Source organism: Oncorhynchus clarkii, chromosome 23, assembly GCF_045791955.1.
Source record: "Oncorhynchus clarkii lewisi isolate Uvic-CL-2024 chromosome 23, UVic_Ocla_1.0, whole genome shotgun sequence".
NCBI lineage: Eukaryota > Metazoa > Chordata > Actinopteri > Salmoniformes > Salmonidae > Oncorhynchus > Oncorhynchus clarkii.
Genome location: NC_092169.1, coordinates 37,136,021 through 37,158,169, shown reverse-complemented (window position 1 = coordinate 37,158,169; position 22,149 = coordinate 37,136,021). Strand labels below are relative to the sequence as shown.

The 22,149-nt window shown below is 44.0% G+C and overlaps 1 protein-coding gene across 1 annotated transcript in view; it reads right to left on the bottom strand.

Moving 5' to 3' along the window:
• LOC139381540 (sorting nexin-29-like) overlaps window positions 1–22,149 on the bottom strand; it is a 156,394-nt gene that overhangs the window by 6,391 nt on the left and 127,854 nt on the right. Inside the window, exon 19 of the mRNA XM_071125164.1 lies at window positions 2,930–3,070. Coding sequence (XP_070981265.1) covers window positions 2,930–3,070 — 141 coding nt within the window. The remainder of the gene's footprint in view (window positions 1–2,929; window positions 3,071–22,149) is intronic.

The following is a 22,149-nucleotide window of genomic DNA, read 5'->3' as shown; positions in this document are numbered from 1 at the left end:
AGCGCATGTCCAGGCCCGTCTGAAGTTTTCTAATGACCATCTGGATGATCCAGAGGAGGAATGGGAGAAGGTCATGTGGTCTGATGAGACAAAAATAGAGCTTTTTCGTCTAAACTCCACTCACCGTGTTTGGGGGAAGAAGAAGGATAAGTACAACCCCAAGAACACCATCCCAACCGTGAAGCATGGAGGTGGAAACATCATTCTTTGGGGATGCTTTTCTGCAAAGGGGACAGGACGACTGCACCGTATTGAGGGGAGGATGGATGGGGCCATGTATCGCGAGATCTTGGCCAACAACCTCCTTCCCTCAGTAAGAGCATTGAAGATGGGTCGTGCCTGCGTCTTCCAGCATGACAACGACCCGAAACACACAGCCAAGGAAACTAAGGAGTAGCTCCGTAAGAAGCATCTCAAGATCCTGGAGTGGCCTAGCCAGTCTCCAGACCTGAACCCAATAGAAAATCTTTGGAGGGAGCTGAAAGTCCATATTGCCCAGCGACAGCCCCGAAACCTGAAGGATCTGGAGAAGGTCTTTATGGAGGAGCGGGCCAAAATCCCTGCTGCAGTGTGTGCAAACCTGGTCAAGAACTACAGGAAACGTATGATCTCTGTAATTGCAAACAAAGGTTTCTGTACCAAATATTAAGTTCTGCTTTTCTGATGTATCAATACTTATGTCATGCAATAAAATGCAAATTAATTACTTAAAAATCATACAATGTGATTTTCTGGATTTTGTTTTAGATTCCGTCTCTCACAGTTGAAGTGTACCTATGATAACAATTACAGACCTCTACATGCTTTGTAAGTAGGAAAACCTGCAAAATCGGTAGTGTATCAAATACTTGTTCTCCCCACTGTACATCCTGTAGGTACTGTGGTACTACGATTAGCTTTCTATACAGTCCCATACAGTAGCTTTAGCCAACTGACAAGATTAGCTCAGCGTCTCTCTCTCTCTCTCTCTGGACAAGGTGCTCTGCGTGTGTGTGTGTGTGTTTAGCAGGCATGATGAGCCAGGGTCCTCTGTGTGTAAGGTTGTTAGCTCTGGCTTGCCAATGAGGATAACCATGATGGATCTGAGGCACAGTGTGTGTGTGTGTGTTTGCGTATCTACGTGTGTGTCTATGTTCCTTCCTGTTTCCCCATCACCTGTGAAATCTCTCCCCTGTCATCCATGCCGTAGCAGACGTGTATGCTACACTAAAAAGGGTTTGGAGAGGCTCATGATCACTGTTCCCAGTAGCATTACCATTCCTCCATCATTAACTAACATATTCAACACGTAAGCCCCAGCATCGCTCAGACTACTTTAGAATAGAACTTTCCCTAGCTGCAAGGATGCTGTGTTCTGTGAAAAGAGAGAACTGAACGTACATCCCCTGTCAGTGATATAAAGGGAACAGTTGATCTGTTTGACTACAGTGCAGGACAAGTAACAGCATAACTCTCTCCATCAGAGGAGATCAGATGGGGGGGGATTTATGCCAGTGCACCCCACTACACCTGTTGGGACAAGAACTAAGCCTTGTCTCTCTACAAAGTGTTCCCTCTGAGAGGATAAAGGGAGGGAATCAGAAGAAACAATGAGGAGGTTAAAAATACATGACAGATACTTCAGCTCAGCAGACATAATGATTACACACACACACACACACACACACACACACACACACACACACACACACACACACACACACACACACACACACACACACACACACACACACACACACACACACACACACACACACACACACACACACACACACCCCTCTCAAATGCATACACACATTCACCTACCCAAACACACACTCAATTACCAACACTATCCTGTCTCTATAGCCCCTCTGCATCTTTACTGTAAGCTCCCAAACACCCTCTTACCCTCTCTAGTTTTAAACGCTGCCCCCAGGCCTAGCACACTACTTTGTGTTTCCATGTCAAAGTTACTCTACAACTTCTGTAACAGAAGCACCCACAGCCCCCTCTACTCTACTGAGAGACTTAAACATACTCCCTCCCTCTGGAACTGAGAGTGAGAGGGAGGGAGAAAAGGAGCAAGAGAGGAAGGAGAGAGAGCTAGAGAGATGAAAGCAGCAGATAGAGAGAGAAAGGCAGGAGATAAAGAGAGCTAGAGAGATGAAGGCAGGAGATAAAGAGAGCTAGAGAGATGAAGACAGGAGATAAAGAGAGCTAGAGAGATGAAGGCAGGAGATAAAGAGAGCTAGAGAGATGAAGGCAGGAGATAAAGAGAGCTAGAGAGATGAAGGCAGGAGATAAAGAGAGCTAGAGAGATGAAGGCAGGAGATAAAGAGAGCTAGAGAGATGAAGACAGGAAATAAAGAGAGCTAGAGAGATGAAGGCAGGAGATAAAGAGAGCTAGAGAGATGAAGACAGGAGATACAGAGAGCTAGAGAGATGAAGACAGGAGATAAAGAAAGCTAGAGAGATGAAGGCAGGAGATAAAGAGAGCTAGAGAGATGAAGACAGGAGATAAAGAGAGCTAGAGAGATGAAGACAGGAGATAAAGAGAGCTAGAGAGATGAAGACAGGAGATAAAGAGAGCTAGAGAGATGAAGACAGGCGATAAAGAGAGCTAGAGAGATGAAGACAGGAGATAAAGAGAGCTAGAGAGATGAAGACAGGAGATAAAGAGAGCTAGAGAGATGAAGACAGGAGATAAAGAGAGCTAGAGAGATGAAGACAGGAGATAAAGAGAGCTAGAGAGATGAAGCCAGGAGATAAAGAGAGGTAATGTTGGCTAGGGGCTACTGTAGCTAACATCTAAGCCTGTCGATCCAAGTGATGGACAAGTGACCACAATATGACTTAAAAATACATTCACATTCAACACATTTGACTACAGGTCATTCAAAACAACATTGACAGAGGGTGACCATGTGATTTTCCTGACCGTGCATACCTTGTTCCCTATGGCTTTCTTGGGTGGGAAGCTGAAGTTGTCGACCTGTGGGAATTGTGAGCGTAAGTGGTTGTGGAGCGCCCGGAATTCTGTGTAGCGTCTGTAGACATTCCACTCGTTGTCCAGGATACGGATGTACACCTAAGCAACAGGTATGACACCAACAACAACACCAAGAAAAACACAATCAGAAAATGCCATTACCTGGGGTACAAATCCTACTCTTACAAAATTCCTGCAAAACCACGCAGTCTACATAAAGGAGGAAATTAGCCAACCATAACGTCTCAAGGTTCTTCTGTATTCTCAATAATATTGTAATATACAGTATGACAGTAAAACATACTCTTCAACTCTGCCTGTGACTTGTTGCTATTTTCATGCATTATTAAAGTAGCACATTGGATTCCTTTGTTCAGCTGCTGATGGTCTGCGGAAGGCAGACACTGGGGATTGTGACGGGGAGGATAAGAGAGGCAATTACAACTGGAGGAGGAAGAGAGAGGGAGCACGAGAGAAAGACATGGCTGTAGCTAGATATGTTTGAGTCGCGTCGGGGACAATTTGAGCATTTTAGCTAACCCTAACCCGTTTCCTAACCTTAACCCAATTCTCCTAACCTGCTGCGTAAGTTCTCCTAACATGCTACGAAAAGTCACTTCTGCTAGTCAAAACCAGCAGACCTGCCCTGAGAACAGTCTTGGTTTCCACTAATGGAATACTGCTAATTTATCACCTCTCTACTTCCTAATACAGTACATCCTCCTACTTTATTATCTCTCTACTTCCTAATACAGTACATCCTCCTACTTTATCATCTCTCTACTTCCTAATACAGGACAGTACTTCCTGCTACTTTATCATCTCTCTACTTCCTAATACAGTATATCCTCCTACTTTATAATCTCTCTACTTCCTAATACAGTACATCCTCCTACTTTATCATCTCTCTACTTCCTAATACAGTACATCCTCCTACTTTATCATCTCTCTACTTCCTAATACAGGACAGTGCTTCCTGCTACTTTATCATCTCTACTTACTAATACAGTACTTCCTAATACTATATCAACTATATACTTCCTAATACAGTACTTCATAATACTTTATCACCTCTCTACTTCCTAATACAGTATTTCCTTCTACTTTATCACCTCTCTACTTCCTAATACAGTACAGTACTTGCTGAATTGTAGACCCCAGCAACACACAGCACAGGAAACACGGAAGCTTTGGCCTAGGACACCTCTTTCTCAGGGGACACTTTTCAACTTTCCAGTTGTTTAAAATGTATTATCTGGCAAGTGTGCAATTACAGAGGACGTGAGGGACATGCTGTAGAGTAAAGAGAAAACAACATGGGCAGCATTTTAAACTGTCTGAAGATTAACCTGTTGTTTGTTAATTACTGTAGTTTTCAAGGGGGAATGTGTGTGCATGTTATGTGTGTACGATCAAAGTGTTCGGGTGAAACAGGGCAAGAGGGTGGCCACTGGGGCCGGCTGGCCAACCTGGACCAACATTAAAGACCTCACACCTCATAACAAGACCAGCACTCTTAGAAAACTGCTCCCTGACACACTCACACAGAGTAGTCACACACACACACACACACACACACACACTCACACAGAGTAGTCACACACACACACAGAGTAGTCACACACACACAGAGTAGTCACACACACACACAGAGTAGACACACACACACACACACACACACACACACACACAGAGTAGTCACACACACACACACACACACACTTGCGAAAGTATTCACCCCCTTTGGCATTTTTCCTATTTTGTTGCCTTACAACCTGGAATTAAAATGTATTTTTTGGGGGGGGTTGTAACATTTGATTTGTACAACATGCACTTTGAAGATGCAAAATATTTTTTATTGTGGAACAAATAAAACAGAAAAGACTTGAGCGTGCATAACTATTCACCCCCCAAAGGCAATACTTTGTAGAGACACCTTTTGCAGCAATTACAGCACAAGTCTTTTGGGTTTGGCACTTCTAGCCACTGGGATTTTTGCCCATTCTTCAAGGAAAAACTGCTCCAGCTCCTTCAAGTTGGATGTGTTCCGCTGGTGTACAGCAATCTTTAAGTCATACCACAGATTCTCAATTGGATTGAGGTCGGGGCTTTGAACAGGCCATTACAAGACATTTACAGTGCCTTGCGAAAGTATTCGGCCCCCTTGAACTTTGCGACCTTTTGCCACATTTCAGGCTTCAAACATAAAGATATAAAACTGTATTTTTTTGTGAAGAATCAACAACAAGTGGGACACAATCATGAAGTGGAACGACATTTATTGGATATTTCAAACTTTTTTAACAAATCAAAAACTGAAAAATTGGGCGTGCAAAATGATTCAGCCCCTTTACTTTCAGTGCAGCAAACTCTCTCCAGAAGTTCAGTGAGGATCTCTGAATGATCCAATGTTGACCTAAATGACTAATGATGATAAATACAATCCACCTGTGTGTAATTAAGTCTACGTATAAATGCACCTGCACTGTGATAGTCTCAGAGGTCCGTTAAAAGCGCAGAGAGCATCATGAAGAACAAGGAACACACCAGGCAGGTCCGAGATACTGTTGTGAAGAAGTTTAAAGCCGGATTTGGATACAAAAATATTTCCCAAGCTTTAAACATCCCAAGGAGCACTGTGCAAGCGATACTATTGAAATGGAAGGAGTATCAGACCACTGCAAATCTACCAAGACATGGCCGTCCCTCTAAACTTTCAGCTCATACAAGGAGAAGACTGATCAGAGATGCAGCCAAGAGGCCCATGATCACTCTGGATGAACTGCAGAGATCTACAGCTGAGGTGGGAGACTCTGTCCATAGGACAACAATCAGTCGTATATTGCACAAATGGGCCTGCTTTTCTTCAGCAGGGACAGGGAAGATGGTTAAAATTGATGGGAAGATGGATGGAGCCAAATACAGGACCATTCTGGAAGAAAACCTGATGGAGTCTGCAAAAGACCTGAGACTGGGACGGAGATTTGTCTTCCAACAAGACAATGATCCAAAACATAAAGCAAAATCTACAATGGAATGGTTCAAAAATAAACATATCCAGGTGTTAGAATGGCCAAGTCAAAGTCCAGACCTGAATCCAATCGAGAATCTGTGGAAAGAACTGAAAACTGCTGTTCACAAATGCTCTCCATCCAACCTCACTGAGCTCGAGCTGTTTTGCAAGGAGGAATGGGAAAAAATGTCAGTCTCTCGATGTGCAAAACTGATAGAGACATACCCCAAGCGACTTACAGCTGTAATCGCAGCAAAAGGTGGCGCTACAAAGTATTAACTTAAGGGGGCTGAATAATTTTGCACGCCCAATTTTTCAGTTTTTGATTTGTTGAAAAAGTTTGAAATATCCAATAAATGTCGTTCCACTTCATGATTGTGTCCCACTTGTTGTTGATTCTTCACAAAAAAATACAGTTTTATATCTTTATGTTTGAAGCCTGAAATGTGGCAAAAGGTCGCAAAGTTCAAGGGGGCCGAATACTTTCGCAAGGCACTGTAAATGTTTCCCATTAAACCACTCGAGGGTTGCTTTAGCAGTCACTGTCCTGCTGGAAAGTGAACCTCCGTCCCAGTCTCAAATCTCTGGAAGACTGAAACAGGTTTCCCTCAAGAATTTCCCTGTATTTAGCGCCATCCATCATTCCTTCAATTCTGACCAGTTTCTCAGTCCCTGCCAATGAAACATCCCCACTGCATGATGCTGCCACCACCATGCTTCACTGTGGGGATGATGTGATGGGGTGATGAGAGGTGTTGGGTTTGCACCAGACATAGCGTTTTCCTTGATGGCCAAAAAGCTCAATTTTAGTCTCATCTGACCAGAGCACCTTCTTCCATATGTTTGTGGAGTCTCCCACATGCCTTTTGGCGAACACTTTAAGCAATGGCTTTTTTCTGGCCACTCTTCTGTAAAGCCCAGCTCTGTAGAGTGTACAGCTCCTTCAGGATTATCTTTGTTGCCTCTCTGATAATGTCCTCCTTGCCTGGTCTGTGAGTTTTGGTGGGCGGCCCTCTCCTGGCAGGTTTGCTGTGGTGCCATATTCTTTCCATTTTTTTAATAATAGATTTAATGGTGCTCCGTGGGATGTTCAAAGTTTGATATTTTTTTTATAACCCAACCCTGATCTGTACTTCTCCACAACTTAGTTCCTGACCTGTTTGGAGAGCTCCTTGGTCTTCATGGTGCCGCTTGCTTGGTGGTGTCCCCTGCTTTGTGATGTTGCAGACTCTGGGGCCTTTCAGAACAGGTGTATATATACTGAGATCATGTGATTGCACACAGGTGGACTTTTTAAAAAACGAATTATGTGACTTCTGAAGGTAATTGGTTACACCAGATCTTATTTAGGAGCTTCATAGCAAATGCATACGCACACACCACTTTTCCGTTTTTTCTTTTTTTCTAAACAAGTTATTTTGTTCATTTCACTTCACCAATTTGGACTATTTTGTGTATGTCCATTAAATTAAATTCAAATAAAAATCCATTTAAATTACAGGTTGTAATGCAACAAGATAGGAAAAATGCCAAGGGGGATGAATACTTTTGCAAGGCACTGTACTGTAGTCGCACACATACAAAGATATAATGCATTCATACATGCACAGGAACAATGTATATACACACACACACACACACACACACACACACACACACACACTGCATTCAAACTCACTGTACACACAGACACAAGGTAAAATGTTGCAACACACACTATGATTAAGGTTGTAGTCCCACTGCCAGTCTCCTCTTAGACATTAAACACCAGGCTCACAGTGTACTAGAGCAAACTTAATCCACTTTAGGCTTGCTCATTATCATACGGATTTATGGCAACACATGATCCACAGAGCAGCTATTGCATTCTCCTCAGTAATTGGCAATTAATTATTTCATTATCTTTCACAAAATATTTGGTTAAATCCAACACTCTGCATTAGAAAAAACAGCTCGATCCTCAAATTTGACAGCCATGGCCTGGGTCCGATCCAAACTATTCTGATTACATTGTATTTCAACTAGTCACTGTTTTCGTACATCGAAAACAAGTAGCAAGCTTACTATTCAAAAACCATATTACTGTATCCTGAATGAATTTCAAATTGCAACTATTATAAAATGGTGCACAAATTATAGTGACATATTTTTGTTGTATATGGAGAGTAAAAATATATTTGAACAGTGTTTCTCAAACTCTATTTCAAGGGCCGGCACAACTTTATAGAATATTGTTGACTGATCTTTCAGTTAGTCAAAATAAATCAATTCTCTCAGCTCTCAGATTGTCTTCAAGGGAGGCAGCCCTGAGTACATTGCCCCTGGTATAGAGAATATAATGATTATCATTAAAACAACATAAATCTAGGGGTCAAATTCAAAGTTTTACCCTTTAACACAAACAAGATATTTAACTGCAAGTTGGCCCTGTTTTACTTGTTATGTGTTTTCACCACCTCTTTCAATTCAGCCTGAACAGGCGGTTAATGTGTTATTGTAGACTAACAAGGCTATTGAAAGGAGCAGAGAGTGACTCATCAATAGTCTTAATGTCAGATAGAAGGAGCAGCGAGTGATTCATCAACAGCCAGATAGACTGGGAGAGGAAATTCTATCATTTACAACACCAGTGGCATTACAACTGCTCATTACTGTACTGCCTTACAGAGACTGACCAGTTCATTTAAAGGAAGGAGGAGGGGAAAGAGACAGAGACAGACAGAGGAATGTTTTAGAGAGGGGAACTGAGATGTTTAGCTCACTTAAGCAGACACCCATGCTGAGATGATTCTGGGTAATCTGAAAGTTAGCACCTTTCCTACAATGGTGCAAATGATTTGCAAAGAATTGAGAGACATACCCAAAATACATCTCAGAACAATATGTGGATTTTGATCAGAGGAAAGCTACAGCACAGTATAACTCAGGGTAGGCCGACGCCACAGCATGACTCAGGGTAGGCCTGCGTCACAGCATGACTCAGGGTAGGCCGACGCCACAACATGACTCAGGGTAAGCCGACGCCACAGAATGACTCAGGTTAGGCCTGCACCACAGTATGACTCAGGGTAGGCCGTCGCCACAGCATGACTCAGGGTAGGCCAACGCCACAGCATGACTCAGGGTAGGCCGACGCCACAGAATGACTCAGGGTAGGCCTGCGCCACAGTATAACTCAGGGTAGACCTGCGCCACAGCATGACTCAGGGTAGGCCTGCGCCACAGCATGACTCAGGGTAGACCTGCGCCACAGCATGACTCAGGGTAGGCCTGCGCCACAGCATGACTCAGGGTAGGGCTGAGCCACAGCATGACTCAGGGTAGGGCTGAGCCACAGCATGACTCAGGGTAGGCCGACGCCACAACATGACTCAGGGTAAGCCGACGCCACAGAATGACTCAGGGTAGGCCTGCACCACAGTATGACTCAGGGTAGGCCGTCGCCACAGCATGACTCAGGGTAGGCCGACGCCACAGAATGACTCAGGGTAGGCCTGCGCCACAGTATGACTCAGGGTAGACCTGCGCCACAGCATGACTCAGGGTAGGCCTGCGCCACAGCATGACTCAGGGTAGACCTGCGCCACAGCATGACTCAGGGTAGGCCTGCGCCACAGCATGACTCAGGGTAGACCTGCGCCACAGCATGACTCGGGGTAGGGCTGAGCCACAGCATGACTCAGGGTAGGGCTGAGCCACAGCATGACTCAGGGTAGGGCTGAGCCACAGCATGAATCAGGGTTGGCCGTCGCCACAGCATGACTCAGGGTAGGGCTGAGCCACAGCATGACTCAAGGTAGGGCTGAGCCACAGCATGACTCAGGGTAGGGCAGCACGATATGGTCAAAAAATAAATATAGCAATTTGACTAACAGTTAATTGAGGTGATGTGACTACCTCATGAAGCTAGTTGAGAGAATGCGAAGAGTGTGCAAAGTTGTCATCAAGGCAAATGGTGGCTACTTTAAAGAATATCAAATTAATTTTGATTTGTTTAACACTTTTTTGGTTACTACATGATTCCATATGTGTTATTTCATAGTTTTGATGTCTTCACTATTATTGAACAATGTAGAAAATAGTACAAATAAAGAAAAACCCTTGAATGAGTAGGTGTGTCCAAACTTTTGACTGGTACTGTATATTAAAGTGGAAAGCAGCGTCATTCCTGTTTGGAACAATCTGTTGACTGCAAAAGACCTAACAGAAGAGTATGCTAACTTAAGTGAATATAACAACGAGGAGGAGGAACTGTGCTGATTGACTGTCAGGGGGCGGGGCTTGGTGTGTGTGGGAAGCAGCCACCAGATGAGCTAGGTAGAGACGACGGACTAAACTGTAAAAACGGACGTGACATGTGGCTGACATTTCAAAATATTGCATGCAATATGGATCTCTTGCGATATGGATATTGCACATGTCAATATTGCAATTTCAGTGTGATTTAGATGAATTGTGCAGCCCTAACTCAGCATTTTATACTTCAATCAGGCACAGTGCTAGAAGCACACCCATTATTGTATTTAAATATGGAATGCTATTACTTTGAGGCTCTGGCTTTCTTCATTGTAGATCGTCAGGTAAGGGTGCTCTCGAACGGCTACATGTTCTTTACCATTCGGCCATCAGATTTGCAACTAATACTCCTTATAGGACACATCACTGCACTCTATACTCTGTAAACTGGTCATCTCTGTATACCCGTCGCAAGACCCACTGGTTGATGCTTATTTATAAAACCCTCTTAGGCCTCACTCCCCCCTATCTGAGATACCTACTGCAGCCCTCATCCTCCACATATAACAACTGTTCTGCCAGTCACATTCTGTTAAAGATCCCCAAAACACACACATCCCTGGGTCGCTCCTCTTTTAAGTGTGCTGCAGCTAGCGACTGTGTGCTGCAACACACTCAAACTGGACAGTTTTATCTCCATCTCTTCATTCAAAGACTCAATCACAGACACTCAGTTGTGGCTGCTTTGCGTGATGTATTGTTGTCTCTCCCTTCTTGTCCTTTGTGCTGTTGTCTGTGCCCAAAAATGTTTGTACCATGTTTTGTGCTGCTACTATGCTGTGTTGTTAAATGTGTTGCTGCCTTGCTATGTTGTTGTCTTTAGGTCTCTCTTTATGTAGTGTTGTCTCTTGTATGTGTTTTGTCCTATATATTTAAAAAAAAAAAAATGTATCACCCGGCCCCGCAGGAGGCCTTTTGGTAGGCTGTAACTGACTTGCCTAATTAAATAAATGTTTTAAATACATACAACTGTACTGTAATCTATCTAGTAAATAATAAAATTTACTATGTACTCCCTCTCTTTCTCTGAAGTACATAAGTATGAGCTACAGTCTGGTCGGCTAGTATAGCCAGCTTTCTCCTGACAGGCAGGGTAATTGTAGGTTACCAGCTGTGGTAAAAGCAATAGGCTCACCTCTTCCTCTCAGGAATCCCTTATGGAGACTGAGGCCTCCTGCTCACCTCGCAGTGGGACAACACTGCAACTACAGTGCAGGCAGCACCAAATAGCTGACAACGGACCAGGGGGCCCAGGTAGTGGGGATGTGACTTTTACCATAATGAGTGGAAGAAGTAGAAGCACTATAGGTGGGCAGACGTTGTAATAAGATGTTGTGTGTGTGTGTGTATGGGCTCTAACAATAGCATTGGAACATTCTGTTCTCCAGCTAAGACACTTTCAAAGCAGGCTGTATGCTAAGCTACATCACTGATATGATCTTGTTCTTGATTTTTTTTTAAACGTCCAGCTATATTCATCACCTGCCTGAAACTTCTAGGGCCCAGAGTTTTTCGTGGTCAGATAACCTACAGTAGTCGGAAAAATCTCCTTGCCCCTCCTGTCTCAGCCTCCAGTATTTATGCTGCAGTAGTTTATGTGTCGGGGGGCTAGGGTCAGTTTGTTATATCTGGAGTACTTCTCCTGTCCTATTCGGTGTCCTGTGTGAATTTAAGTGTGCTCTCTCTAATTCTCTCTTTCTTTCTCTCTCTCGGAGGACCTGAGCCCTAGGACCATGCCTCAGGACTACCTGACATGATGACTCCTTGCTGTCCCCAGTCCACCTGGCCGTGCTGCTGCTCCAGTTTCAACTGTTCTGCCTTATTATTATTGGACCATGCTGGTCATTTATGAACATTTGAACATCTTGGCCATGTTCTGTTATAATCTCCACCCGGCACAGCCAGAAGAGGACTGGCCACCCCACATAGCCTGGTTCCTCTCTAGGTTTCTTCCTAGGTTTTGGCCTTTCTAGGGAGTTTTTCCTAGCCACCGTGCTTCTACACCTGCATTGCTTGCTGTTTGGGGTTTTAAGCTGGGTTTCTGTACAGCACTTTGAGATATCAGCTGATGTACAAAGGGCTATATAAATACATTTGATTTGATTTATCCTTGACTTTCAGCCATGAAATTAACCACAGAATGTGCTTCGTTCTATAGCTAGATGATTCCTGATAGAATAGAATTAGAAGTAGAATTGTCTTTATCTGTTGTCTAGTAGTCTTTTTGCTAGATAAGGCCATCTTCTTTAAGTGCTGAATGTCTTCCCAGTAGCCTACTTGGTGTGTGAACTGCTGACTGCTCATAACTTGCAGATTATTGTTGACACATCAACCAGGATCAAGGGGCAGGGCAATTAGGGACTTGTTAAGGTAATCATTAGCTGCATTGGAGGGGGAGTGGTTTCTCATCTCCTAGGAAATTAGTGTTAGGAATTCAGCCTCCCCTGGTTTCTCAGTGGCAGTCGTGGCAGTGTTGGTCTCGACAACAAAACTAAGACCGTCACCAAACCAAAGACAGTTCTGATGAGTTGTTCTGCGGAGTTCTTCGAGGAAGGCACCGCACCACTCTCTAACTTGAGTATCTTACCTAGTTATTTGCTCATTTTGCTCTGTTTTGGCAACTATGTGTATGTTTTCTATACCTGTTCGCTCCTCTCCCTGTACTCTTTACAGACACTCCCCACCCCTTGGTTGCAACCCTTCTAATTTAGTGCACCCTGCGCAAACAACCCATGTGCAATTCTGGGTCTCTGGCAGCGTTTGGAAGTCCCGGTCTGCAGACAAGAACGCAGGGTTCATCTTAGCCTATGCTCCCTTTCAGTCCCTTGACTTTTGGCCCTGACGGAGACATGAATCACCCCAGAGAACACTGCTACTCCAGCTGCTCTTTCTTCATCTGACTATGTTTTCTCTCATAGTCCAAGAGCATCCGGTCGTCACAGTGGTAGCACAGGGCTACTAATTTCTCCTAACTGAAGATACTCTTTTCTCCCTCTCTCACCTTTCAATCTCCTCATTTGAATTCCATTCTGTCGCTGTCAGTTGTCCATTCAAGATTAACATTGTCATCAATCGCTCACCAGGTGCCTTTGGAAAGTTCCTCAATGAGCTTCACACCTTGATAAGCAAATTTTCTGACGATGGGACACCGCTCTTCGTACTTGGCGACTTCAACTTTGTAACGTCTGCCTTCAATTAATTTCTTTCCAACTCTCTCTTCCCCTCCTTGCCTCATTTGACCTCACCCTTTCCAAATCCCCTCCAACTCACAAGACAGGGAATACGCTTCACCTCATCTTTACTGTCATTCTGATTGAAAGCAAGTCTAAGCGACAGTAGATATGTTCTATGTGCGCAATTTCTATGCTTCCCGTTCTTAAGTTTAGTTTTGTGTCTTTTTACTTCGGCAGCTGAAAATACAATATTTTTGGTTATGGAAAATGTATTTTACAGCGGTTTAGATGGTACAATGATCCTCTACACCAGTGGTTCTCAAACTTTTTATAGTATTGTACCCCTTCAAAGATTCAACCGCCAGCTGCGTACCCCCTCTAGCACCAGGGTCAGACAAGATAGGCCAGTCGTGTGAGAAACTCGTCATCATTCAAGCGGTCAGACAAGTGAAAATTATGGTCAGTAAAGAAAACATTAAGCTCTTCTCTCAATTAAAAAAAATGTGTCAATACTTTGCCCCTTGTTAACCATTGCACTTCTGTATGTTGTAAAAGCACTACATGGTCGCTGCCCATATCATTGCATAGTGCAGAAAATACACAAGAGTTCAGGGGCCTTACTTTAACAAAGTTAATCATTTTCGCTGTAGTGTCCAAAACGTCTTTCAAGCTGTCAGGCATTCCCTTGGCAGCAACAGCCTCTTCGTGGATGCTGCAGTGTACCCAAGTGGCATCGGGAGAAAATGCTTGCACGCACGTTACCACTCCACTATGTCTCCCTGTCATAGCTTTTGCGCCATCGGTACAGATACCAACACATCTTGACCACCAAAGTCCATTTAATGTCACAAAGCTGTCCAGTACTTTAAAAACATCCTCTCCTGTTGTCCTGGTTTCCAGTGGTTTGCAGAAGAGGATGTCTTACTTAATTGACCCCACATAAACGTAATGGACATATACCAGGAGCTGTGCCAAGCCCACCACGTCTGTTGACTCATCCAGCTGTAACACATAGAATTCACTGGCTTGTATGCAAAGCAGTAATTGTTTCAAAACATCTCAACACAACAGTGTTGTTTGATGAAGTCATTGTCTGTATAGTTTATTTGGCCTTTACCCCCAGCATTGTCCCAGCCATATCCGCATCAGCAGAAAGAATTAAGATCTTCACAATAGCATGGGGCTTGCCTGTCCTAGCCACTCGGTAGCTCACCATATAAGACGCTTCTAGCCCATTCTTATTAATGATATCTGTTGCATTTACACATGACTTACTACTTGAAAATCATCTTAATTCTCGCACAAAAAACTCCAGTGGATTATTATTAAAATGGGCATGTTTTGTTTTGAAATGTCTGTGCAAGAATGAAGGTTTCATTGAGTTGTGAGATAGTACATTTGCACATACAACACACTGTGGCTGAGGAAAGTCACTACTCCCAATATAAGTGAACCCCAAATCAAAGTTTATTTGTCACGTGCGCCGAATACAACAGGTGAAATGCTGTTAGAGTGAAATGCTTACTTACAGGCTCTAACCAATAGTGCAAAAAAGGTATTAGGTGAACAATTGGTAAGTATAGAAATAAAACAACAGTAAAAAGACAGTGAAAAACAGTAGCGAGGCTACATACAGACACCGGTTAGTCAGGCTGATTGAGGTAGTATGTGCATGTAGATATGGTTGAAGGGACTATGCATATATGACGAACAGAGAGTAGCAGTAGCGTAAAGAGGGGATGGCGGGTGGCGGGACACAATGCAGATGGCCCGGTTAGCCAATGTGCGGGAGCACTGGTTGGTCGGGCCAATTGTTTATCATATATGCATATATGATAAACAGAGAGTAGCAGCAGCATAAAAGGGGGTTTGGGGGGGGTACACAATGCAAATAGTCCAGGTAGCCATTTGATTACCTGTTCAGGAGTCTTATGGCTTGGGGGTAAAAACTGTTGAGAAGCCTTTTTGTCCTAGACTTGGCACTCCGGTACCGCTTGCCATGCGGTAGTAGAGAGAACAGTTTATGACTGGGGTGGCTGGGGTCTTTGACAATTTTTAGGGCCTTCCTCTGACACCGCCTGGTGTAGAGGTCCTGGATGGCAGGCAGCTTAACCCTAGTGATGTACTGGGCCGACTGCACTACCCTCTGTAGCGCCTTGAGGTCGGAGGCCGAGCAATTACCATACCAGGCAGTGATGCAACCATGCTCTCGATGTTGCAGCTGTAGAACCTTTTCAGTCTCCTAAGGGGGAATAGGTTTTGTCGTGCCCTCTTCACGACTGTCTTGGTGTGTTTGGACCATTCTAGTTTTTTGGTGATGTAGACACCAAGGAACTTGAAGCTCTCAACCTGCTCCACTACAGCCCTGTCGATGAGAATGGGGGCATGCTCGGTCCTCCTTGTCCTGTAGTCCACAATAATCTCCTTAGTCTTGGTTACATTGAGAGAGCAGTTGTTATTCTGGCACCACCCGGCCAGATCTCTGACCTCCTCCCTATAGGCTGTCTCGTCGTTGTCGGTGATCAGACCTACCACTGTTGTGTCGTCTGCAAACTTAATGATGGTTTTGGAGTCGTGCCTGGCCATGAAGTCGTGGGTGAACAGGGAGTACAGGAGGGACCTGAGCACGCACCCCTGGGGGGCTCCAGTGTTGAGGATCAGCATGGCAGATGTGTTGCTACCTACCCTCACCACCTGGGGGTGGCCCATCAGGAAGTCCAGGATCCAGTTGCAGAGGGAGGTGTTTAGTCCCAGGATCCTTAGCTTAGTGATGAGCTTTGAGGGTACTATGGTGTTGTCATGACGTTGGCCTGGGAGGTAGGTTTATGACAGTCATAAATACCTCTTCCCCCCTTTTTCCTCTCTCTACACTACTGATGTTACATTTGCAAAACCCTTGGTTAACATAGAGATTCTGGGAACATCAGAAGGTGGGGGGAAATGAAATGCACTGCTCAAAAAAATAAAGGGAACACTTAAACAACACAATGTAACTCCAAGTCAATCACACTTCTGTGAAATCAAACTGTCCACTTAGGAAGCAACACTGATTGACAATACATTTCACATGCTGTTGTGCAAATGGAATAGACAACAGGTGGAAATTATAGTCAATTAGCAAGACACCCCCAATAAAGGAGTGGTTCTGCAGGTGGTGACCACAGACCACTTCTCAGTTCCTATGCTTCCTGGCTGATGTTTTGGTCACTTTTGAATGCTGGCGGTGCTTTCACTCTAGTGGTAGCATGAGACGGAGTCTACAACCCACACAAGTGGCTCAGGTAGTGCAGCTCATCCAGGATGGCACACAATGCGAGCTGTGGCAAGAAGGTTTGCTGTGTCTGTCAGCATGGTGTCCAGAGCATAGAGGCGCTACCAGGAGACAGGCCAGTACATCAGGAGACGTGGAGGAGGCCGTAGGAGGGCAACAACCCAGCAGCAGGACCGCTACCTCCGCCTTTGTGCAAGGAGGAGTACTGCCAGAGCCCTGCAAAATGACCTCTAGCAGGCCACAAATCTGCTCAAACGGTCAGAAACAGACTCCATGAGGGTGGTATGAGGACCCGACGTCCACAGGTGGGGTTTGTGCTTACAGCCCAACACCGTGCAGGACGTTTGGCAATGCCAGAGAACACCAAGATTGGCAAATTTGCTACTGGCGCCCTGTGCTCTTCACAGATGAAAGCAGGTTCACACTGAGCACATGTGACAGACGTGACAGAGTCTGGAGATGCCGTGGAGAATGTTCTGCTGCCTGCAACATCCTCCAGCATGACCGGTTTAGTGGTGGGTCAGTCATGGTGTGGGGTGGCATTTCTTTGGGGGGGGGGGGGGGGGGGGGGGGGGGGGGGGTCGCACAGCCCTCCATGTGCTCGCCAGAGGTAGCCTGACTGCAATTAGGTACAGAGATGAGATCCTCAGACCCCTTGTGAGACCTTATGCTGGTGTGGTTGGCCCTGGGTTCCTCCTAATGCAAGACAATTCTAGACCTCATGTGGCTGGAGTGTGTCAGCAGTTCCTGCAAGAGGAAGGCATTGATGCTATGGACTGGCCCGCCCGTTCCCCAGACCTGAATCCAATTGAGCACATCTGGGACATCATGTCTCGCTCCATCCACCAATGCCACGTTGCACCACAGACTGTCCAGGAGTTGGCGGATGCTTTAGTCCAGGTCTGGGAGGAGATCCCTCAGGAGACCATCCGCCACCTCATCAGGAGCATGCCCAGGTGTTGTAGGGAGGTCATACAGGTATGTGGAGGCCACACACACTACTGAGCCTCATGTTGACTTGTTTTAAGGACATTACATCAAAGTTGGATCAGCCTGTAGTGTGGTTTTCCACTTTAATTTTGAGTGGGACTCCAAATCCAGACCTCCATGGGTTGATACATTTGATTTCCATTGATAATTTTTGTGTGATTTTGTTGTCAGCCCATTCATCTATGTAAAGAAAAAAGTATTTAATAAGAATATTTAATTAATTCAGATCTAGGATGTGTTATTTTAGTGTTCCCTTTATTTTTTTGAGCAGTGTATATTCTGGTAATCCGACCAACTGAACATATATGGTGGTACTTAATGAATATGATGTCAGTTCAGTTGTCATCTGAGACATTGTCATCAATGATAAGATGACAAACTCTACAGTGGAAAGTCTACACATCAGAATTATTGGATTCACATGGAATTGTTGTTCAATTTAAATGTTTGAATATGAAATTATTTGTGATGGGATGAAATGTGATTTTAGCTTCTAAAATGTGAGATTTGGGTTGCTCAATCAGTGGCCCGCCCCTGTGAAGGGACATGGGCTATAAAACTTTTCAAACACTCCCTCCTCTCCCTTCATATAAAAGCCCTTGACGACAATATAACCTCCTGTTCCGAGGAAGACGGTCCGATGTCAGAATGGTTCAGATAAGATAATAACTACAGAACGAAGCCAACATCAGCGTAAGCTTTGGTTGCGAATGGTATGAACTTTAAACTCTTATTCACTACAGAAGTGATACCTCCTAGCCGTTGAGTTAGCAACAGCCGCTGCAAATGAGGGTTAGGAAGGAACAGACCGAGTATCCCGTCTGCCACACAACGACGTTACTACAAAAGTATTCAATTTGCCAGCAGAGACATTCTTTATAGGACGAAGGACTCGGTTGGGCAACACGGCCTTTCATCTACCACCAACCTACCGAAGCGCAGCTCAGAGTAAATATTTATTGCATTTTCCTTTTCCAAATGGGCGGTAATTTAGAATGCATGAGATACTGTATTTACGATAGCACAGCTTCACCCTTTGTTCCTCAGTCTTCCCGCTCTTTCACTTTCAGCCAGCCCCTTTTATTTTGTGTAACAAGCAGTCTGTTCCGCCAGCTAGCTAGTTTTCCTTTATGACGTCATTTGTAATCAAGTTATGATTTAATTATGCGTATGTGTAATTCTGTGTGATTAGTTAGGTATTTAGTAAATAAATAATTAAACCCAATTTTGTATTGCTGATTCAACTTGTTAGCCAGGATTCCTGCAGATAACTAAGAATTTACAACTTTCAGATGAGACTGAATTAAGATGACAATTAATATTGACTGCTATTGATGTAAAATATTACAAGGTCTTTAAGAGTTTATTCGGAAGATAACAGCTCTATAAATATTATTTTGTGGTGCCCGACTCTCTAGTTAATTACATTTACATGATTAGCTCAATCAGGTAATAGTAATTACGGATAAATTATTTTATAGAATAGCATGTCATATCACTTAATCCGGCATAGCCAAAGACACGACAGCGTTGAACGCTGAGCTGTAGTCAATGAATAGCATTCTCACATAAGTGTTACTTTTGTCCAGGTGGGAAAGGGCAGTTTGGAGTGCAAAAGAGATTGCATCATCTGTGGATCTGTTTGGGTGGTATGCAAATTGGAGTGGGTCTAGGGTTTCTGGGATAATGGTGTTGATGTGAGCCATTACCAGCCTTTCAAAGCACTTCATGGCTACGGATGTGAGTGCTACAGGTCTGTAGTCATTTAGGCAGGTTGCCTTTGTGTTCTTGAGTAATTCTCATCATACGTGCGCCTCTTCGATGATTCAACGTCCCTGTCTGTTGTTCGTGCTTTCCCAGGTATGGGGGCAGCAGCTCTTCGGCGGCATCAGATTCACAACTGTCAGTGGCCATGCTAGCTGGGCTAACAACAAATGTAGAATTACTGATGCTAGCATTGGGATGTGCTCATGGAATCAGAACAACTTGTGTCGTCGACAGGAGCAGGTGTAGTACTGCTGGTAGTAGCAGTATTACCAGTAGAGCTGGTATGTGTCTATATGTATGCGGGCCTTACTATATGGACTGTTTGAAAATGTGAATAATTTTTTATATTTAAAAAAATGAATCACATTTTTATTTGGCGTACCCCAGACGGCATTGCGCGTACCCTACCCCAGTTTGGGATTACCTGCTCTACACTATACTTGCTTGTTTTGTCACAATCTGAAATTAGCAAACTATTAGAATTTTAGTGACCAGGAAATGGCGGAGAGATTCCTGCATAGTGCATATTTAATGTGTGAGGGATAAAGTAAAGCAAAGGACATGCAGGGAGTTGGAGTGCTTATGTCATCCCTCCATCTCTTTCTTTCTGTCTCCGTCCACTCTGGGACACATTTGCCAAATTAGGCAGAAAATAGAATCCATTTGGAGAATTGGAGAAGGAGGATGAGGAGTGATAAGAGCGTATAAGGAGAGAATCATCAGCAGAAGATTTGTCAGCAGTACTCTGGGTGTGTGTGCATGTTGGAGGGAGGAAGTGATACCCTTCCCAGTGTCATTAAACCTGTTTTACTGCTTTGTTTGAAGGGATAGTTCAGGGTTTTGGACTTAGAGGTAGTTTCGTGAGCCTACTCTGTGGAAGTAGATAAAGGGCTTCATTGTCAAAATCCCAAACTATCCCTTTAAGTTAAATAGTCGCTTTCCATAGACTAGTATCCTTACATTTAGTGTCAATCATCATAATAACAGAGGCTGCTAAGGCTGGCTGGCAAAGGGAAAATGTAAATATGATAGTGTCCTCTTATATCATTCTAAAACCATAATCTGTCAAGTCATCCTGCTGAATGAGTCTGCAAAATGACCCACTGGTTTATGATTCATTATCTGTGATTCGTATTACTGTTCAAAAATAAATCACCATGAGTGATAGAGCAGCACCCTAAAGCATTTTCTTAGATGCGTTTCTTTCCCAACAGCGTCACTTTATACACAGATCTCTGCAAAACATAATGAAGTTGACAACAAATACAAAGTCGTCAATGTCTTTGCAATTGTTAGGCTACAAACAAGCGGAGGATAAAAAGATGCTTCAAATGAAAACCGAGATGACTGCATTAAAAGATAAATAGCCTATAGCATAGGCTACAGGCCTACAGTTGAAGTCAAAGTTTACATACAGTATACCTTAGCCAAATACATTTAAACTCTAGTTTTTCACAATTCCTGACATTTAATCCCAGGAAAAAGTCTGTTTTAGGTCAGTTAGGATCACCACTTTGTTTTAAAAATGTGAAATGTCAGAATAAATAGTAGAGAGTGATTTATTTTAGAATTTCTTTATTTCATGACATTCCCAGTGGGTCAGAAGTTTACATACACTAAATTAGTATTTGGTAGCATTGCCTTTAAATTGGTTAACTTGGGTCAAACTTCTTTTTAACTTCCTGACTGATGTCTTGAGATGTTGCTTCAATATATCCACATCATTTTCCGCCTCATGATGCCATCTATTTTGTGTAGTGCACCAGTCCCTCCTGCAGCAAAGCACCCCCACAACATGATGTTGCTACCCCCGAGCTTCACGGTTGGAATGGTGTTATTCGGCTTCCAAGCCTCCCCCTTTTTCCTCCAAATAGGTAAAATAAAATATATATTTTCAACAACTTGATTGGAGTCCACCGGTGGTAAATTCAATTGATTGGACATGATTTGGAAAGGCACTGTAAGGTCCCACAGTATCAGAGCAAAAACCAAGCCATGGTGTTGAAGGAATTGTCCGTAGGGCTCAGAGACAGGATTGTGTCAAGGCACAGATCTGGGGAAGGGATATGCAGCATTGGAGGTCCCCAAGAACACAGTGGCCTCCATCATTCTTAACTGGAAGAAGTTTGGAACTACCAAGACTCCTAGAGCTGGCAGGCCGGCCAAACTGAGCAAGGGCCATGGTCAGGGAGGTGACCAAGAATCCGATGGATTCAGAGCTCCTCTGGGGAAAACTTTCCAGAAGGACAACTATCTCTGCAGCACCCCACCAATCAGCCTTTTATGGTGGAGTGGTCAGATGGATGCCATTCCTCAGTAAAATGCACATGACAGCCCGTTTGGAGTTTGCCAAAAGACATCTGGTCTGATGAAACCAAGATTGAACTTGTTGGACTGAATGCCAAGCATCATGTCTGGACTGAAACCTGGCACCATCCTACGGTGAAGGATGGTGGTGGCAAAATCATGCTGTGGGGATGTTTTTCAGTAGCAGGGACTGGAAGACAAGTTAGGATCGAGGGAAAGATGAATGGAGCAAAGTAAATAGATCCTTGATGAAAACCTGCTGCAGAAATCTCTGGACCTCAAACTGGGGCAAAGGTTCACCTTCCAACAGGACAACAACCCTAAGCACACAGCCAAGACAACGCAGAAGTAGCTTCGGGAC